This window comes from Sitodiplosis mosellana, unplaced genomic scaffold (assembly GCF_009176505.1).
Source record: "Sitodiplosis mosellana isolate CC-2019 unplaced genomic scaffold, AAFC_SMos_1.0 Smas_scaffold_38, whole genome shotgun sequence".
Lineage (NCBI taxonomy): Eukaryota > Metazoa > Arthropoda > Insecta > Diptera > Cecidomyiidae > Sitodiplosis > Sitodiplosis mosellana.
Genome location: NW_022595280.1, coordinates 626712 through 647343, shown reverse-complemented (window position 1 = coordinate 647343; position 20632 = coordinate 626712). Strand labels below are relative to the sequence as shown.

Genomic DNA, 20632 nt, shown 5'->3' with positions numbered 1-20632 from the left:
GGAGAATGTGAGTGAAAACTTCATTTTTCAACGATTTTCACATTTTCTCTGCACGAAAAATAGAATGTGTATAATAGAACAGCCTAAAGTCGTTTGATGTCTGCAGTTGACTGTCAGCGATCACTGAAAATAAAAGCAATTCAGACTCGCTTATTCCAGTTGGAGAACACTCACGCTTTTATTGGAAAGATGTTCGAATTTCCTGCAGTGCGACAAAAATAACACACAAGCGAGCGCGTACGCGCTCATTTTCATAATCGGCTGTGTTTTTGTTTTTGCTTTCTCTCAAACAAATAAATGAAACAAAACATATCAAAAGAAAACGTCGATATTCTTTCAAAACCACTTGTTATGACTCACACTCGATTTATTTATTTAAACAGCGGATTTTTCACATAAATAGCTCACAATGATAGCGTTTGATGTTGAAATGAGCAAAATGAAATGAAAGATTTATTCGATATCCAACCGAGAATTAGAATCCATCTCGATTGATATGAAGATCAAGTGTTTACATTCTGAATCTAAACCCTATCAAGTTTTTCACTTTCCGCTGTTTTGAGCGATTCTTTGGAAATGGCTGATTTTAGCGAACGATCCGATTTTGATGATTGGCTTGAACGAGACGAATCAGATCGTTCTTCAAGTCCTTTTCCCACTGGTTTTGTTGTTTGCCGTAGATCAATAACGAATTTCAATTCGCGAACCAAAGCTTCATATGGTGTAATCTAATGAAAAAAAAAGATTCCTCGTCATTGAAAATGGATTTTAGGTCAGAATAAAATTTGTATTTTTGCTAAAACTGAAAGAGTGTTTAAATTGTTGGTAACAACCAAAAATAACGAACCGTTTCATCGATAGCAATTTGCCGAATGTTCCATATGAAATCGATGATACAAACGATAACCGCAACCACCAGGCCGGCTCCAAGAACGAGAAATACACCACCAACATTATCTAATCCCAACTCAGGTGTATCTCCTCCACCTCCACTGTCATCACCACATTCACCGGCGCCTGGATTATTTTCAACCCACCACTTTTCTTTGAGTTGAAGCAATATTCCATTTTCTTGGAGTTTCAATATTGAGTGGCTGACGAGTGTACGCCAAGGAGAGTCTAAAAAAAGAGCCGAAGAAAGTCTTTAAATGGACAGATTCCCTAAAATCTTGTACAAATCTAAAAAAGATGTGACGTCACTTACTGAACGGCAAAGCTATACCATAGCTACAAAAGGGAAAAAAACGATGTGAATTACAATTCTCAAAATTTCGACCAAATTTCAAATGGAATTTACATAAATATTTAGATACCGTACCCCTTGCTATCTAATTGTCCACCGACTTGAGTCAAATTGCAATTTTGCTGGGAAAAGTATTCAATTTGGCTGGATTCCATCAAGAATGCATACCCGCCCTTTGATTTAAGAACGCGTTCGATCCCTTTTATGAAACCGAAGTCCAAAAGAGAAAATCAAAATAAAAAAATTGAAAATTTTCTTTGGGAAAAGAATATATTGATTGAAGCTACAACCTTCTTTATTATCAGCGACAAATGGTGATGGGTCCATCGATTCCATAGCGCTCCACATACGTTGGTACGTTGAAAAGTTGGAGTCTTTGAAAAATTGTAGTGTACTGCCTCCCAGCACGGCTCCATACTTAATTTTTGTTTGTTTCGCCAAATCGTCGGCGCTTTCAATTGAAACGCCCATCCTAGACATGGTCAAAAAAGCCGCCAAATTGGCTGTATACGACGAAATGATGATGAGAGCAAAGAAGAACCAAAAACTGAGTGCAATGCGAGTTGATGCGGCTTTCGGCAAAATATCACATCCTTGCTGCATAATAGAGCCTACAGTCAACCAAATACAATTGTGCATATTCCATATGTTCTCCAATTCTTCGGGATTTTCATCGCACGGGTGAGGATTTTCCCAATCATCAGCCGCCATTCTGTGATTATTGAAATAAAATCAGCACAAATCTATGAAATTAAAACCGGAGTAATTTTGAAATCTACCTTGATAAAATTAAAAGTGCGACGGTCATAATCAAATAAGCTGTAGCCATATAAAGCCACACCTCCAATGACAATGGGTCCATGAAGGCGAAAAAATTCGGTGGCTCTGCTTCTGGTTTGGCATACAAAATACTTATTCCTATTTAAGAGAATATGAATTGCAATTGAGTGAACTTGTGTGTAATATGCTAATTGATATAACAATCGAAATTTACCCAGTGTCATAAAAGGAGCGGAGAAGTCAACAGCTGATCTTCTCATGTATGTAATGGTCAAATCACATATTGCCATATCAGCATTCTGAAAAGTTCAAACTGAGTTATTACAATTCATTCTTCTTCATTCATGTTGGATTTTCCGGCACTCACATGATCCAAAAGCTCTTTTACTAGACCATCCCATTTCTTTGTTTCCTTGTTATAAGAGCCATATTTATTGCCAGCCACCAAACGAAATTCATACTTGAAGCCCAAAATATTGGAAATGGCATCAATAAGATCATACGCATATCCTTCGAGGCAATGATTTCCTTCGCAGGGAATCCCATCGTATTCTGGCCTAATCACAAACATGTTGTTTTGTCAAAAAGTCAAATTAAATTTGTACCACACAATAAAGTAAGCATTATCAATGGTATCGTTTTATAATTGTTCTCAAATTAAATTAAAAAGAAGAAAAGAAAAACCAATGACTTGCTTGATTCTCATGTAAGGCATTCCAGTGCGTGTTGTTACAATCAAGGTTTTATTTTGCAATGATTGTGAAATTTTCAGTTCAACTTCTTCGGTTGTGCGTAGCATTGTAATCTTTTTATCGGGATCCCACGTTGCAATCTTCTTCAGGCCCTCCGCAAACGAATACTCAATAATTTCCAAGACAAAATAATTCCGCTCGAAGTTGTCGTTGAACGATATTCGGCTGGTTATTCCTTCATCCGTTTTCTAAAGTAAAAACCATTCAAGTATTCAAAATTTAAATTCAGGTCGCTAGAATTTCATATAATTTAAAAATACTTCATTCAGAATTTTCAGTATCACTTCGCCCTGTTCCCACTTTTTCGGCTCCTTGCAGTCCAGTTCAGGTAATTCAATTTCGGCATTCAGAGAGAAATCGCGTAGAGATGACGAAAATACTTTAACGGCATCGTGAATAAGAGCTGATTCAGTCTTCAAAAGTAAATAACAAGTTTGACTTTTAGTCTCACTCTCTTACGTATTTCAGAAATGAACTCACTTTAATTTTCTCGGTCGAATAGCCAGTGCTTTCTCCCTTTCTCGCCGCATCCTGTTTCCAGTCGTGTACAGCGGTTTCGGCATCAACGCTGCCCGGATCGATGATTCGAAATGTGGTGATATTGGCGTGGTTGCCTTCGATTTCAGAGAAATCAATCGTATGCGTATCGATTGTTGTAATGATATAATTTTGGTACTCTTCGAGTAATTTGACTTTTTTTGCCTGTGCCAAAATGGGTATCACTCTATCCAAGCTGCAATCCAAGATGATTCTCGTTTCACCGTATTTTGCAATCTCTTTTAGCATTGGCATTTGATCTTCGTTTTCGTCCAGCTGGCGAACCATAACCGGACCAACTGTAGTGTCATGATACTGTAGAACATCATGCAGTCGCATCAAAGCATAATTATCCTCATAAATCAAGGTGAATGAAGTCCAATCATAGTCTTTGACTAGGTCGGACAAAGAACGAGAGAAAATGCTTGGACTTGGGAACAAATTTCGCGTAAACTGACGAAATGGCCGTTTAAACGCCGGTAATTCAGGCGTCCATTGGTTCATAAAATGCGGAACACCAAACTCATTTGCAATTGATGCCACGATGCCAGTATGTTTAAATTGCCCACTTGATGATTCAAATATTGCAACTACACCTTCCGAGAACATCGAACACACTTTGCGAAGTAAAACGAAGAAATTGACATTATTTTACGCAAAATGTCATGCTAAAAGTATTAACTAAAAACATAATGAAAATAATGTTTCGAAAACAAACAGAACGTTGCACTGCACGATCATGTGATTAATCATGAACGACATTTAAATGCACAATTGCGACAACGGGTTCAACTTGCATTCGTAAGAGTTTAGTTGGCTGTGGGCCAAATGGAGAGCGATCACTCAATCCATCAGACGGATTTAGCCTAGTGCCGAAAGAAGGCACTCAAATGAGATTTATGTATGAGATACTGAATCGAAACTATTATTAGGAATTACTACCAAAAAAATACATGCTGAAAAGCTATGAAGAAAGTAAACTGATTTGCAATGTGAAAATGTATGTTTTTCATTATGAAAATTTCGATTTTTTTACAATACAACTATGATTTTATCTATTTGCTTTGACTTACCAGCCTCCTCAGCTTCATACGTATTTGTGGCATCAATATTTTTAATGATGGGAATAAGATTGAATTTTGCACCGTACATATTTTCACGGAACACCGCATGCTTAAATGCAACTTTAGCTTCCCCATTTTCTTTATCGAAAATTGCGCCTAAAATCGATTACATTGATTATTTCACCACACATTAATTAACTTTATAGATCGAGCGCACAAAACTGAGCGTAACAATTGCGTAATTTCACTTATTAAAAGGAATTTCTCACCAATTGGAACTTCGATTCGTGAATACACTGTTTTCAGTAAGAGGAAATAAACCAAAATCCACTTTAAAATACACATTTTGCCATAATATTCCGAAAATCGTCAATAAATTCAAACCGAATATCCGATCATAAACCACATTTTAAAACCGAAGCACTAGAAAATTAATTTTATTGCACTCAAATCCCGGCCACTTCAATTTATGTGTCTGATCGACACGGAAAAACGTTCGCATTTGACTGGTTCGCACATGATGTGCGCAAACAGTAAACTTTAATTAGGGACTGTAATTCGTTTATTTTGAATCTATAAATATTTTGTCGCCAGACGATATTCAAATAAACCACAGTTCGGTGGTGCTTTCTAAGGCACAGCGTGAGAAAGAACGTTTTTTTTAAAACATAATATCTTGTTTATGCCTTTTTTATGTAATTGGCGGTGTAATTTCTGGTAAATTGAAGGAAAAAAAGATAAAAAACATATAAATGACCTCTTAAATATCTGGGGAAAAAATTTTTAAAAATGAAACCAATTGACTGAGAATTTATTCAAGTATAAAAGCGTTCATCGAGTGGATGAAAAAGAAACGTGTCGTCTCCATTGAAAAGTTCCACCGAAGTTCATCCATTTATTCCTCCACTGCATATATATGTGCGAAATAGTCGAATACGAACATTTTTTTGAGATAAGGTATTTTGTCAAAATCTATTGACGATTTTCGGAATTTGCCATAATAGGCAAAATGTCAAAAATCTTTGAAAGCGACTCATTTTATTTTTTAATTTTATTTAACACCGCCAAGCTCTGGCTGAATATAATGAGGTTTAAATAAGTGTTTGGCCGGAAAAGAGTGCAAGACTGTTACATCAATTTATAATTATAATAATTTACACCGATTTAGTACAACTTTCAGCTCTCGCCTCGTTAAAAACATGGCTCTTTTAATAAATTATGCAGTATTCACAAAAGTAGGCACATGAAAACAAAAACATAGTCATACAGCCAAGATGGTAACGCTTGATAGTAGTCAGATAGAAACGGTCCAAAATAATCTTTGGTAAACGTATCCAAAAGGACAAAGGCTATGTGAAGCATTCAGTTGTACACTTTAATTGGAGATTCTAGGACAGCAAAAGTCCTCACTCAATTTATACCGGTGGATAAATTGACGAGAAGTTTTACGTCGGTTCAGGCAGATCCATGTTGGCTGCATAGTGATTTGAGTTAATGATTGACCATGATTTGAAGCGTATAAGGAGCATCTGATGCTAATATGAAAATAATTCAAAATTGATTTTAAAACTGAAATAATAACTCGCCAACTCAATGGATGGCTATGACAAAGATCAATATCAAATATTTCCTTACGAAAGACAGTGTATTCTCGAATTGAAATTTCGAATGGTGGAAATTCGCACAATTTTTTTAAACTAAGCTGATAGTATAGATTATACCATGCTGACCATGGATATAAACGTTGATTTAATATCGCATGAGAATACCAGCGTTGTTAGTTCCGCATATGCATTGAATTCGTTAGCATTCAACGGAGAAACCATAGAATGTTCACTTTTGTGCATATGTTTGTGTATGTTTTTGAAAGTCCTAGTTGAATTAAATGGAAAGCGTTGCTTCATGTGTATGGAACAGTACACTGTCGTACGGTACGAAACCCTTTATGTAGGTAGTTGATTTTTGCCAAAATTCTGGAGTCAAGGGGCTACCATTGTTCCTTTATGTGACACTCAATATAACCCGATACATGGCTTTTTTGCAAGCCTTCCTATAAGCATCGTTCCTCCATTTTTGTACACTGAACTCTATGCCGAACTCTTTCCTTCTCTCTTTTGCTTTCTCTTTTTCATTCTTTTTCGGGTTAAGGGTTTTACCTGTCGCCGCTTAGAAAGTGAATCAAAGATGCCGATATAGAGAGAGCGAATGGATTCCGAACAAATGAGAAAAACAATATAGCAATGACAAACCCATTCACACGAGAATTGGATAGCAATGAAAGTGCTGAAAGTTTATTGCCTCGATGTAAATCATTTCACCACCAATAAAAAGACAAATCGTAAAACTTCGTTGTGCTTGATGACAATTTCATTTAAGTTTTTATGACCGACCCCATCACAAAGCAATTTAAATGAGCGATTCCTTTTACCCTTGCACAGAGAAAACGCCGTATGCCTGCTTGCAAGCGAACATTTCGCACTGCGAATACCGACCGATCTTTGCTTTGTCTTGACCAAACACCATTTTCCACATTTGAATATTGACCTCAGCGGTCCGAAGTCTAAACAGTGAAAGTAATTGAATTCTGGCCGTTTAGAAAAGGATTAAGCAAATATTAGCTTTGTCTCTCGTTGCCAGCGCAAAGCCTAATTTTCCAAAATCTAAATTTGTTTAATGAATTTAATCTCGTTTGCGTTTCAAAAGCATTTATCATTTCGCCTCACTTCATTCGTATATTGTAGTTCCGTTTCGGCAGAAACTATTGTGCTATAGAAATATTTCCATAAATTGAAGAGTTTTAGTTGTCCATGCTTGTTTTACGGATGGAAGATTGGTATTTCAAACTTCGATCGGGAACTGCAGTTTCAGGGTGTATTTGATACGCTGCAGTCAAACTCTCTTCGGTGAATGCCATTAATTTGGAATGCTCATACGGTGATGTGAATGCGTCGAGAGAACATGAACATGAACATGAACATTATCAATTGAGCTATTTAAGTGAAGGTCAATGATGGTGATCCGAAATGCGTGAAAAATCAAAATTTGAGCATCTTAATTCTCAAGGCTCACATTGTTGACAAATTTGGTGAGTTGGAGTTCACTTGTATTCTGTATTGGCCAAGCAGCATTCAGGAGCCAAAGAAAACTTATCGTCTTCATTTTTCACAAAGTAACAAAAGTAGAACGACCGTTTCTTCTGTTGAGACCTTGAAACATTCAGAATACACGAAATAAAAACGAGTGAATTGGAAGAAAAAACAAATGCAGTAATTATTTGTTCCGTATACGGAAACTATAGCTTACATTTCCAGTTGCTTGGAATGTTTGGGATGTGTAGTTAAAATCGAAACAATCGCTAAAATCATTCAAAGAATCGTCACTTGGGCACAAGATAGTGTGCTTCTGCTTCTCGAAAATTATTAAAAACTTTACGAATTTATTGCGCATTTTATGTACTTTTTCACTACCGGATACTTTGAAAAATTCACTTTTTTCTCTCTCTCTTTCCCTTTGCTTGTCGTACTACTGTAACGAACAGGCAAAAGAAAGATGTACTTTCGAAGCAAAACGTTCATTGTTTCGCAGTAAACAAAATTACTTTATTGTACAAATTAATAAGTAGTTTTACTTGCCATATCATTGTACTCGCAAAGGTGAATTGGGTCCATCTCTCTCTTTCTCCCTTTTACCTGCATCAGTATAGCGAAAGAAACAAAAGTTGCATACACTGAAAAGGACCGAAGACAGTTTGGTGACAATAAACGGCCATATTTTGTATTTGAAAAAACATATTTTGCGAAGGCTCATGGAAAAACTATGGAAGGGATATTGAAATGTTTTATTATTTTATGATTTCCATAATGAAAAACGAAACTAGAAGGAGCAGAGACTTGAATGTGACATTATCGGGATGTTTGCACCCGGTATTTTGTCAACGGACTGCTGCCAAAAGTTGATGTCGTGCACAATATTGAAAATGAAAACAGTTGTTCACAGTTGACCGTCGAGTGCGAAACAAGAAAGTGATATATTCCTGTTAAGCTTCTGAAAATAGAAGTTTTCTCAATTCCAAAGTGTATTTCAATACTCCAACTTAGTTTTTTTATTCAAAATATTGAACCGGGCAATCAACGAATCTGTCCAGAACAGTAATTTTCACATCTGTTTTACAAATTAAAATTTGTTATTCTGATATAAAAAACGAAAGAAAGAAATTTTGTTTGTTTTATTTTCGATTGTGTGCTTGCTTTTTTCGGCGTATGTAACCTGATAAAGTGCCAATATTTGCGATAACTAAAAAAGAAATGCCCAATCGCTTGCGAAAGAAAATTGAAAGAAAAAGGAAATATTATCTGAATCTGTTACAGTCAATTTATTAGTGAATCACCTTTGTTCTGGAATCAAAGACACATCTTTAAGTGGTTGAAATGATTGAATTGTGTCTTGTTTTCAGTGGCATGGTTCACAGTTGTCGTTTTACGCTATGACTCCGGGATTTACAAATAAATGAAGTCAAGCAAAGAGAAGAGGGAGAAAACCTATGTTGGAAAAGATTAGGGAAATTCGAATATATCAACAACATTTCATAAAAACTGTTCCTAATTCTCATCGACTAACGTGCTGTTTCTTTTTTTATTTCTTTTGTCTCCAATAGATTTTTCGTTTGCGTTGGAAAACAATTTGAAACAAGAGTGATCTTCAAGTATTTCACCAGTGCGAACGCCGCCACATACACCACGATTGAGGATCAATAGTAGCCAAAATCGCCCGTTAGCAATCCTTGCACGAAATGGAGCTCTCGAGACAGCAAACATCGCAATATCATTTGATGCAGACCAAACATGAGAGCTCAGGGCCAGCAGCATACAATCATTTGCCCACCGCCGCTCTGAATGTCCGTCGGTACCATCAGCAGCAACATTGCCTGTGGTTGCAATCGCAAGTACAGAACGCTACATTGAACATACAAACTTACACACAATTATACCCGGTTATTCCAAATCCGTCTGAGAACCCTTTAATGGACCAAGGGATTCGTAAAGTGGCATTTCACCAACAACAACAAATGAGCCAACGTTGTGGCCCACGTATGGCACAACGAGCAGCCATGCGTTTTGAATCAATCAAAGTGGCCGGACCAAATGGAAAAATACCAAAGAAGCAGTACATTTGCCGCTTTTGCTGTCGCCCATTCCCCAAAAACTACAATTTACAAATCCATGAGCGTACGCACACCAACGAACGTCCATTCCCGTGCAATATTTGTGGCAAAGCCTTCCGCCGGCAGGATCATTTGCGCGACCATAAATACATCCACTCAAAGGACAAGTCATTCAAGTGTAACGATTGCGGTAAAGGTTTCTGCCAATCACGAACGCTGGCCGTTCACTGGGCTACACATGCCGAAGACAATGCTTTCAAATGCTCGGTGTGCGAGCAAACATTCACACAACGCACTGAACTCAAGACACACATGCAATGCCACACGTCAGCCACCATCGAAGCTGCATTAAAATCAATGCCAAGCGCTAAAATCCCATCATCAACACCATCAACTCTAGTTAACGATCCACCACATGAAATCACCATCGACTCACCATTGACCAGCAACCTAAAACCAAAGAGAGGATTTACAATAGACGAAATCATGCAATGTTAACTTGTAAACGTCGCTCTATAAACAATAATAACAGAACTGTTTTTTAAAAGCAAACAAAAGATAATCAAAGCGGACATTCTCAAGACTGAAACACTTTATTCGAATATAAACAGTACACAAACGATTATTTGTTATTATTTTTAGTTTTTCATTTCCCGGCTAAGTATTGTAAATAGAAACAGAGATAGAATTTTATTGTTAACGGAAAAGCAGAATGTTAAGAGTTTAGAGTAAATATGTCGTGTGGCGGCTGTTAAACGTCAAAGTCATTTGAGGCGACGCGAGCGCCCCCAATTTCAAAGGGCACATCAATGTAATTTAACATTTCAAATCGGAACTACACAGCGCGCCAATTCGAAATATAGGAAAATATAGTGTCAACAGCCGCACCATGAAATATGTTAAGAGAAAAATTCACTACATGAATGTTAGAAATAAAAACACCGAAAATATTGTATGAAAACAAATCAATACATTCACGATAAATGCTTACAGCTGTTGCTAAAAAGCTAAAATTCATTGAAAATAAACAATTTTTTAAGCTTCTTGATGTTTTGACGTCATATGTATATCCTGCTAGAGTTTAACTGATCCTGCAATTTTCTTGTCATCGAATCTAGATAAATTGAATCGGTTGGAATAAAAGTGACCTCCGTTTTTTGGTCACTGTATTTTGTGATTTTGTGGTTTTTAGGTTGGAGGTTTCTGAAAAATGTCTTTAGGAAAGTAAAAGATCAGGTAAAACACAAAATCACAAAATACAGAGACCAAAAAATCGTCGGAGGTCACTTTTATTCTAACCGATTCAATTTCGCCTTTTCGATATTGCAAATTGTTTTGAAAATTCAAATGAATTGACTTCATACAGAAGCATATCATGGAAATCAGATCAAAACGCCATTTGCTGCCTCTTGCTTGATCGACACAAAGACATCGGTAAATTCCATTCAAGTCAGTATCAGATGGTTCAGGATATCTCGTAGTGACTCTGGTCTTACGACAGAAACAAACAACTGAATAAAAATCATGCATGTTGGTGAGTGCTTATTGGGCGAAATGTAGAAAAGGCAAAACAAATTTAATTTCATCGACATTTTTCTCACTGTGACTACACAGCCGTACGTCGTTGAGAGGTGATGTGATGGCAAAAGTTGTAGATTTTTAGATCAATAACAAAATCAGGATTGCTGACGTTGCTGTTCAAGAGAGTTTGAACTGTTGACTGATAATAGGTTGATCTCGGCCAGAATTTTGACTGCTTGGACTTTCTTCCTGTAATCATTTCCACACATTTTCTACCCAGAAATGTCTCTCGGCATCAATAAGAATTTCTGTGAATTTCCAACAACGGGATGTGTTGGGCACTCTAACTTTAACAAACACCACTTTTTCAAGTATGAACACGGAAATTAGCGCAGCTTTAATGATGCTCCAAATAAGAAACATTCCTGGGAGCCCGTTCATTGTTTGACCATAAAATCGGTTGATGTATTTCTTTGCAGCTTGGACTTGGCTATCAGATCGCCATTTCCTCATGAGCCCAATTTCAATTGTTGTTTGTATGAAGTCATCAAAATTTTTCCGAAATGGCAAATCCTTGCGAACCAAAAACTTCAAGTCGTGTTCATAAATATTTTCCGGTTCGAAGCAAAAGAGCTGAGAGGCCGAAATCAAATGGCTACTATGGGCATGTTCACGGGAAATCGCCATTGCCAGCTTGGGATTTTTATCAAGTTGACTTAGACATCGGTCTAGATTCTCACAAGTTTGAAGTTTGTCACCACTTCTGATGGATACACCCAAATAACACTAAAATCATACAAGTTGAATATCTATTATTGAAATCCTACTCACCTCGTTTTTTCTTATCATATGATGTAATGCAAGTTTATCGCCAACGAGGTCAACCATCTCCAATTTGCTCTATCTATTTGACTTGATCTTCGTAAATAGGATTCATTGTAATATTCATAACACCCGACAAAATGACGATCGAATGTAATATACTCCTGAAAATGCCAAATGCATAAAAGACTCTGTATGCGAGTTTTTTCGGCCTATAATTACAAGCGATACCAAGTAAAACAACCGTACCATACATTTTTGCTCGATCCAATCCAGTCCCACCTTGGATGTATATCTTGAAAGTGTTGCATGTGATAAATCATTAAAATCCCTAACATACCCATCGTGGCGTGAAGTATAAACACGATTGGGTCATGGCATAAGTGAAATATATTTTTCCACGACGGAATGATTCGTCTTTTTTGAACACACCATGTCAATTTATCATGATAATATGGATGTGATGAGGTAAAGTTATTAGTTGAGATGCTTCCGTCTAAACCTCCAATGAGTACGACCATTTCTGAGATTAAACGATTTTGGACGAGAAATGTGCTCCAGTCTGTCGTGTTGGCGAAAATTTCGTTCAAAGATGTATTGACGACAATGTAATTTATTTGCAGCTTGAATTTCCGTGCGAAATTTTCTATTATTAACACATCCAAACCCTTTGGTGTTGCGTTGCGATCAAGAATCACGAATGGTATTCGTTCCGATAGCGCCACAGTAATCGTCAGTTTTGGATGATTGATTTTCATGTGCACTACTACAACAAACGAAACTTGCAGTGAACAGATTACCCACAGTAGCTTCATGATGAACATCCGCTCAATGTAAAAACTGGATACATAATGTTCAACTGCTCAACAACAAACTAAGACTGCCAAATTTTAAATGAATGGTTTGGGGCGAAAATGTAATACAGATAAATTGAGCGGAAAAATGTGAAATGAAAAGAGATAGCTATATAGTTTACTTTAGTTTACTATACAGTTTACTATATATCTATCCCTTTTTCCGCTCATTCATCATCGACATTTTTCCGCTCAACTTTTCTGTATTACATTTTCGCTCCAAACCATTCAAATATGAAAAAACCAGAAGGAATATATTCTATTATTTTATTTTTTATTTTTATTAAATTTTTATTTGAATTAGGTAAGAAAAACAGGTTTTTTCTCTATAAAAAAACCCAATGACCTATTACGCTTTGATTTTACATTTTTATAAATAGATAAATATAATTTTTTTAAAGTAATACTCTCTTAATTGCATTTTACACCTGTAATTTTCTATTTGAAATCCTTTTGAATTGTGTTTTGTTTACATTTATAAACGACGGCACAAGCGATACACACACAGACATTATGTTGACACACGAAGAGTGTTCAAAGAAAGAAGTGAGCGAAACATGTGCATGCACGCTCCGCGCAGCTCATCGTAAGTGTAAAGAGCATAACGAAAAAACAGCGACTCTGTGTGTGCAGAATCGCTATTGTGTATTAACCCTTTGACGACCAAAACTGAACGGCTGGGAATTTTGCAATTCTGATTGCAGATTCGTGCTCAGCGACCCCAAAAATATAAACGTGTTATCAAAAATTAATTTTTTTAATTGCAAATATGAAAAAAAAAATGATGGGACATATGTGTCCCATTGGTCGGTAAAGGTAACTATTTACCTTTATTTTTCTATGAAAAAAACATGTCTCCCATAAGAACTACGTGTAAAATCTTTTCCATTTTTAAAATTTATAGAATCGTTTTAAACCAAAAATGGTTTGAATAATGCTTTGTTGTGCCCATTTAATCACGAATTTAACGATCTTTTTGTAAAGAACATCCCAGACGATTCCCCAGTCGAAAATTATCCCGAAAGAGGCGCCGCATGTCAATAACAACAAATCAGCCTCTATACAATACATATATACAGAAGAATTCTCACTCTTCTCACAGTTGCGACCGATGTATGTTGTGGCCGAATGCTATCGCATGCCGCTATTGCAAGTGTATATGTATTTGTCAACAACATCCCGTTAGATTTTTGTTCTCAATTATAAGAATTCAAATACTTTACACTCGCACACACAAAGCAACACGCTCAAAACATGAAAATATCTGTACGGTGTGTGTATGAAATATTGCCGCAGTATTACTGCGTTTAATTTCTCTGAATAATTTATGTTGGTGTGTGGTACAATATGACTTGTTGCCTTTTTCATACAACCGTGAGCAGTGAGCATCACAAATAAATAACTATTCATTTCAATACGTGCTGGTCATCCTTCACTCAAGCGTCGGCTGTAGCGTATTACACACGCTCATTGAAGTGCGAAAGGGACAATCGATCATATTGTTCTATCGTTTACCTTCTGTATTACGCATCACTGTAGATGACACAGAGAGCGACAGATGCCGGAATATATCATGTATGCGGACACTGCATTTGTGTTTGTGTATCTCTGTGTGGGAAACAACGTAAAATCGGTGTAGTTGTTGATGTTTACTAGAATGAAACACGGATCGAAGCACTAGAGCGATATCTGACAAGATTATTCCCATTGGGAAGAAATGAGTCGAATTTTAGGTGAAGTTTTTTGTGTGTTTCAAAATTCGCGAAAAGTGGTTGAAATACAGGGAAATCAGTGGTAATTATTTACCTTTACCGACCAATGGGACACATATGTCCCATCACGCCAAAAGCAATAAAAATTTGAAACAACATTTTTTGTAGAAAAGGCGATTATCCTTAGAAAGTAACAGACACAGTGGCGTATCCAGGGGGGGGGGGGTTTGGGGGTTCAAACCCCCCCTCCCCCCCGAAATCCAGAAAGGGAAAAAATATTATAGATTGAAGAGAAATTGCATTCAAGGTTACAAGTTATCAAGAAAATTTCCGCTCGCTTCGCTCGCGACCCTGTAACAACTTTCGCAAAATATATTATTGTGGCTCCATTTGCCTTAAAGATTCATATGATTTTGATTAAATTTTATGTATAAAGTTTATGTTTAACCTTTTTTTGTAAAAGTAGTTCGATATTCGCAAATCATTTACTTGTGCAGCTGAATATGAAAATACCGAACACATTCAATAAATTGCAATAATCTTGTAGAAAATTCGATGATATTCCTCTGTCGCCCATTCACGACAGGTGATTGTGACGATTTCTAGGGTATGATGTTATTTTTACGAAAACTTATATATTAACTTTGATGCGGTTAAAATGAACATGAGACTTTCGTCGTTCAATACACAGATACGAAACAAAAATAAAGCAATCCATTAAAATGGAACATGGAAAAGAAATCCGTGAGAATTAAACATAGCATGTGCCGTTTTAAGTATTTCACTTTACGGTGTTCCGTTTTGATAGATTTTTTGTCTGCAGTGTCGGTATGAACGAATCCTCTCGCATTGTTTCATATGAATGGATCTCTATCACATTGTTCCGTTACTCGAATATTTTTCCGTGTGTTTCATTTCAATTGATTCCCGAGCTATTGATGACGTCACTCGCATTTATCACATGATGCAAATTAAGTGATAAGGAGCCCGAATTTCCATGTGGCGATAACACCAATGGATTGGGCAAAAAAAATACTTTATGAGAATCGAAAAAAAAAATTAAACTTTTTTTTCGATTTTTGCCTGTTTCGGATCGTCTACAAGTTGACTACAACTGAAGAAGAGTTCCAGTTTTTCCTACCTATGGGGGCTATGGATCGGGATAAATGGTGGCAAATTTCCCAATTTGGTGCGGCCTAGCGAGCCACACCGACCAAAAATCATTTCGGCCCCATTGGAAAAATTTCGAAAATTTATCCGCTGATAAATCTTCCACATACGAGAGTCAATTTTTCCTACCTATGAGGACTATCGACCCGGATAAATGGTGGCGAATGGCCTAATTTGGTGTGGCCTAGCGAGCCATACCGACCAAAAATCCTTTTGCTCCCATTGGGAAAATTTCGAAAATTTATCCTGAGCAAAAAAACAGCACTTGTCTTGAGCATAAGATAACAAGAACGTACAGGTTTCAGCAGCGCACAAAACCCCTGCATTAATCTCTTCAAGTCTTCAGCAGATATTGGCTCTCAAAGCGTTTTCCAACTCTGAAAAAGAAAATTTCGCCTTCCCCTTGAAAATTAGATCAATCGAAAACCCCCCCGAAATTCATCTCTGGATACGCCGCTGAACAGACACTCCGTACAACATTTCCAATTTTCAGCTTTAAAAGTTGTACCCTTCAAATTATATAGGGTTTGGCAGAATTTGAAAAAAAAGTTAAGATTTTTCGACTTTGAAGTGTTCTATTTGAGCACAGTGATGTAAAATATCCAATATTATGGTACTTTCTGGTAGCTACATTCATTCTCTTTCAAAAGAAACCAATTTTATCGAAATCGGTCTAAAAATGTGGAAATTATTGACGAAAAACAAAATGGGACATATGTGTCCCAAAGGTCGTCAAAGGGTTAATGCGTTTCGCTTAACATAACGCGCGAAAAATATCTGCTATTTTTATGCGATATTTTTATCCGATGTCCACTACTCGGACATGTTTATTTTTAAAATGACATTGTAACGCTATATTTATCAATAATTTACAATGTTTATTTCACTTTATTTTCGCTAAATCGCACGTTCTTGTATCAATCAATATTTATGTTAATCTCATGTTCTTTTCAGTTTACACTAATGTTTGTTTTAAACTCACGTTCTTTCGGCCTTGTGCTAAATTGCAAGCTAAGCAGAATTATGATATATAAGCCATAGCATTTAAAAGCTCAAGTCAGTACAATTTTGTATCTCAAGCGATCAATAAAGGTTTAATTAAAATCAAATTAGACAACTCTTTTCATTTAAATGTTCTTAGAACAGCTGAACAATAAAAATGTCCCATAGTAATCTCTGGATCTAACGCTAATAAACATAATACATACATACTGATAATACAAAAATGGAATGCAGTTCACGGCTATTGAATGTGAAGGAAATGAAAATTTTGCTGATATTTGTTTGTTTGTCACATAAACAATATTGAGAAAAAAAACTGCATCGGTTCCAAAGCTAAAAATACAATAATTTTATTTGTTTATATGTTTGAAATTTTTACGCAAATGTTATACCAATATAGAATTAATTTACTGTCTTGAATTAACATTCGTCATAAATCATTATGTAATACAGAAACATCCTATTCATACTCACATTCACATTCGAATATGAAATGATTATTCAATTTGCCAAAATTTGCGTTGATTCACATTGCGGTTGAGGTGGGGTAAACCAATCAACATTTTCAAATTATATGTATGAAATTTGCTCACACCAACAACTTGTTTCCGTAAAGCGTTAATTCTCCTTTCGTTTTTGTTTTTCTTTCTTCTCTCGGTTACACAATGATTTATTCAGCATCGAATTTCGATATCATCTTCCACTTGTCTTACCACATATGCTCTGTATACGTGTGAAGATTGTTTTATGAATCTTCTTTTTTGGCCATTCTGTTCGTCACCTGATGTTTTAGATATTTTGTTGATAGAATTTAACATTGATTCACTCAATAGCTCAGTGTCTACCGGGATGAAAAGTGCTGTGTGAGCTAAATAAAATTCTGAACGATATTTTTCTGCAACAAAAGACGTATAAAAATGTCAGTAAAATCAATGACCAGTGCGGTATTCTTGCTAATACTGTGTATCATTTCACAAACGCGATGTGATCTATCACGAGTTTACTTGCCAACGGCCGAATTCCATCAACCAGGTATAACATAGGCTTTTTAAAAGTTTGCTACATTTTCGTTTTTGGTTTCAAAAGTTTAGTACAATTTGATGTATTTTTTTGTGTTTGTTTTCCTGGCAACTCGTAGAAAAAAACTATTTGAGTAGTTATCAGCCAGCTGAACCGCCGACTCTGTCACCGTTCAAATTTGATTTTGTGAAACCACAACCAGTGTCTGTACCACAAAATCCGTTTTTGAATCAGTTTACAACAACTCAATTCAAACAACAAGGTGATTTATTTGCATGTTCTTTAATAATTCTAGGCCGTTGAACTAAAGTGCACCTTAGCATAATCTCAATGTCAACCGTAAACTAAAGTCATAAATTAGTTCGAAACAGTCAGCTTATCAGTTATCATATAAAACTGTTTCTATATTGTTGTTTCTATTCGATTTATAGATTCGTTCCCTGCACCTTTCGAGCCTGTAAAATTGCCCGAATTCACAACATTTAAACCATTTGCAACGACCAGTAAACCATTGCAAATCAGCTATAATCCTCCTCATCCATTCCCTACTCTAAAGCCTTTGGCACCGGTATATAAACCTCAGCCACTTCAATTCAACAATCAATTCATACCTACACAATCGCCTGCATTCCCGAACTACAAAGCTCCATCGTTTCCTACTCTCGCCCCATTGAAACAACAGCCAATCTACAAGGTACCAATAATGGCGATATTTTTGGTGTAACATAACATAATAATAAATATGTTGAAAATGTAAATCTGTAGGCACCATCGTTCCCCCAACATGTATACAAGCAGCCTATCTACGAAACACCATCGTTTCCCACTTTCGCCCCGCTGAAACAACAACCAATCTACAAGGTACCAATTCAAATTTATCCGTAATGACACATTTTATTAAATACTAGCCGAAACGGCGAGCGAAGCGATTCAATTTCCAATTTTGAAACTTTGATCTCTTGGATAAGTCACGTTCATTTTGTCTTTTTTTCTATTCATCGGTTGATTTAAAATGATTATGTTCGTAAGATAATATGTTATCACTATGCCAAATCATAATAACGTTATTAAGATTTTAAAAAAAACCTAACATAATATAATACAGTGCACGTCCGAAAATCTTAAGTAGTTTGTTTTTCGGGTTCTTGAGTTTTCTAGACGGTTTCGAATTTCAACTTAGACTAGATGAAAATGATAAAAAAACATGTATGTTAACATTCTGAACATGTTGCTCATTATCTAGGGGGGAGACACGAAATCTTAATGAGTAAAATTAGAACATGATTCAACGATAATAGGAAAAATAGAAGAAATTAGTGAATTTGGTTTGCCAATGTAACGCTTACGGACGTATTGTTTATTGTTCACAAAAAAATCCCGTTAGGTCTTCCATATGCGTTATATTGGCAGTGTAATACGCTCTGCAACCAATTTTACTAGAAATAATGGCACAATATTAGCACTTTTGCACCAAAACTAGAAAAATTAGAGGCTTTATGTCAAAAATATATAAAATTGAATGTAACTAGACTCTACTAGAATTCTTGTCTCGCCCCTAGCTCATTATTTACGTTTTATTAATGCACTTTCTGAAACGAACGTTCAGAAATCTTAAGAAAAACCTAAAATTTCCAAACATTCACTGTGATAAATATGTTGGGCAATAATATAATTATATCATATCGAAAATGTATATCTCTAGGCACCATCGTACCCTACTCTACCGCCATTGAAGCCTTTGGCACCAGTGTACAAACCTCAGCCACTAGCTCCACTATCACCAGTGCCATCATTGCCATTCAATCCACCAATTCAACATGACTTCCCCATTCAACCAACCCTTACTCCTTTGTCCCCAAAACCCAATTTTAATATACCTCCCCCAGAACAATTGCCACAAGGGCCAGAATTGGACAACTACTTGAGTGATTTATTCCACGATTTTGTGAGGCAATATAAACGTGAATATATCTCCGAACCAATTGAGATGGCCTACCGTTTTGATGTGTTCAAGGGAAACTTTTTCACAATGCAAGAGCATACGAAATCAGATCGTTCATCAGCTGATTATTCCATTACTGAATTCGCCGATTTGACTAATACTGAGTTTGAACGAGTTCTCGGTTGGGACGAAAGTTTATCGAATACAACTGGTATTATTGAAAACGCTGATATTCCAAGTGATGCACAGGGACGATCCGCCGGCGGTGTGGAAGGTGAAATTCCTGAACATTATGATCAACGTGAAGAAAACCTGGTCACACGCGTAAAAAATCAAGGTTATTATGGTTCATTTTAATTTACCATCGATGTCCAATGTAAGATTTAATCCAATTACATACGATATACCATTCTGTTCATTACAGGTGACTGTGCTTGTTGTTGGGCATTCGTGACAACGGCGGTCATTGAAGGATTATGCGCAAAACGTATCAAACAGTTGCAAGAGTTCTCGGAACAATCATTACTTGATTGTGATAAAAGCAATTATGGATGCAAAGGTGGTGTCCCCGAAAATGCTGTGAAGCACATCGAAAAACGAGGTGGGCTAGAATTGGAGACAGTTTATCCATACGAATATGCACAATCAACATGCCGTTTCGAAAAGCGTAATGTTCGGGTAAAGGTGGATGAACCAGTCAAATTCAAGAAGAATGATGAAGAAGGAATGAAAAGATGGCTATACACGAATGGTCCGATTGCCGTTGCTTTAAACGCCGCTCCATTGAAATACTATAAAGGAGGCGTTCTTAATCCAACATCTCAGCTCTGTAGTCCGAAGCAAATTAACCACGCAGTGACTATTATTGGATATGGCGTTGAAAAGAATACAACTGGCGAGAAATTGCCATACTGGATCGTGAAAAACTCGTGGGCAACTGGATGGGGAGAAAACGGTAATTTTTTATTCTTAGTCTTGATTGAAGAGTATCGAATATGTTTTGATTTCCATTTCAATTACACACTTTTTGTTTGTGTGCTTTTGCTCACCGG

General features: G+C 36.4%; 3 protein-coding genes across 3 annotated transcripts in view; 2 read left to right on the top strand and 1 right to left on the bottom strand.

Annotated features, from left to right (window-relative positions):
• Positions 1-334: 334 nt before the first annotated feature.
• On the bottom strand, positions 335-4909 carry LOC129569688 (glutamate receptor ionotropic, kainate 2-like). Its single transcript, XM_055448797.1, has 13 exons — positions 4646-4909; positions 4386-4532; positions 3256-3929; positions 3036-3188; positions 2719-2963; positions 2391-2580; positions 2238-2322; positions 2023-2161; positions 1534-1955; positions 1319-1442; positions 1205-1227; positions 848-1119; positions 335-728 (listed from the first exon to the last, which is right to left on the bottom strand). The coding sequence occupies exons 1-13, from the start codon at positions 4719-4721 to the stop codon at positions 525-527; spliced, it is 2754 nt and encodes a 917-aa protein (XP_055304772.1). The 5' UTR covers positions 4722-4909; the 3' UTR covers positions 335-524.
• A 4256-nt stretch (positions 4910-9165) lies between these two features.
• On the top strand, positions 9166-10035 carry LOC129569670 (protein odd-skipped-like). The gene has a single exon (XM_055448769.1). It carries the CDS (start codon positions 9166-9168, stop codon positions 10033-10035), a length of 870 nt encoding a protein of 289 aa, XP_055304744.1.
• A 7099-nt stretch (positions 10036-17134) lies between these two features.
• The window catches only part of LOC129569669 (uncharacterized), a 3665-nt gene continuing 167 nt past the window's right edge, over positions 17135-20632 (top strand). The window contains exons 1-6 of the mRNA XM_055448768.1: positions 17135-17650; positions 17757-17900; positions 18070-18332; positions 18404-18499; positions 19341-19917; positions 20005-20566. Coding sequence (XP_055304743.1) covers positions 17536-17650; positions 17757-17900; positions 18070-18332; positions 18404-18499; positions 19341-19917; positions 20005-20566 — 1757 coding nt within the window. The 5' untranslated portion in view covers positions 17135-17535. The remainder of the gene's footprint in view (positions 17651-17756; positions 17901-18069; positions 18333-18403; positions 18500-19340; positions 19918-20004; positions 20567-20632) is intronic.

Bases quoted from the DNA above. Each gene is read 5' to 3' on its own strand.
- LOC129569688 (XM_055448797.1), bottom strand. From the start codon at position 4,721: ATGTGTATTTTAAAGTGGATTTTGGTTTATTTCCTCTTACTGAAAACA. The intron at 2,581-2,718 runs GCAAGTCATTGG...GTTTGTGATTAG, and splicing joins ATGCCTTACATGAGAATCAA to GCCAGAATACGATGGGATTC. The intron at 2,162-2,237 runs GTAAATTTCGAT...TCTCTTAAATAG, and splicing joins CGCTCCTTTTATGACACTGG to GAATAAGTATTTTGTATGCC.
- LOC129569670 (XM_055448769.1), top strand. From the start codon at position 9,166: ATGGAGCTCTCGAGACAGCAAACATCGCAATATCATTTGATGCAGACC.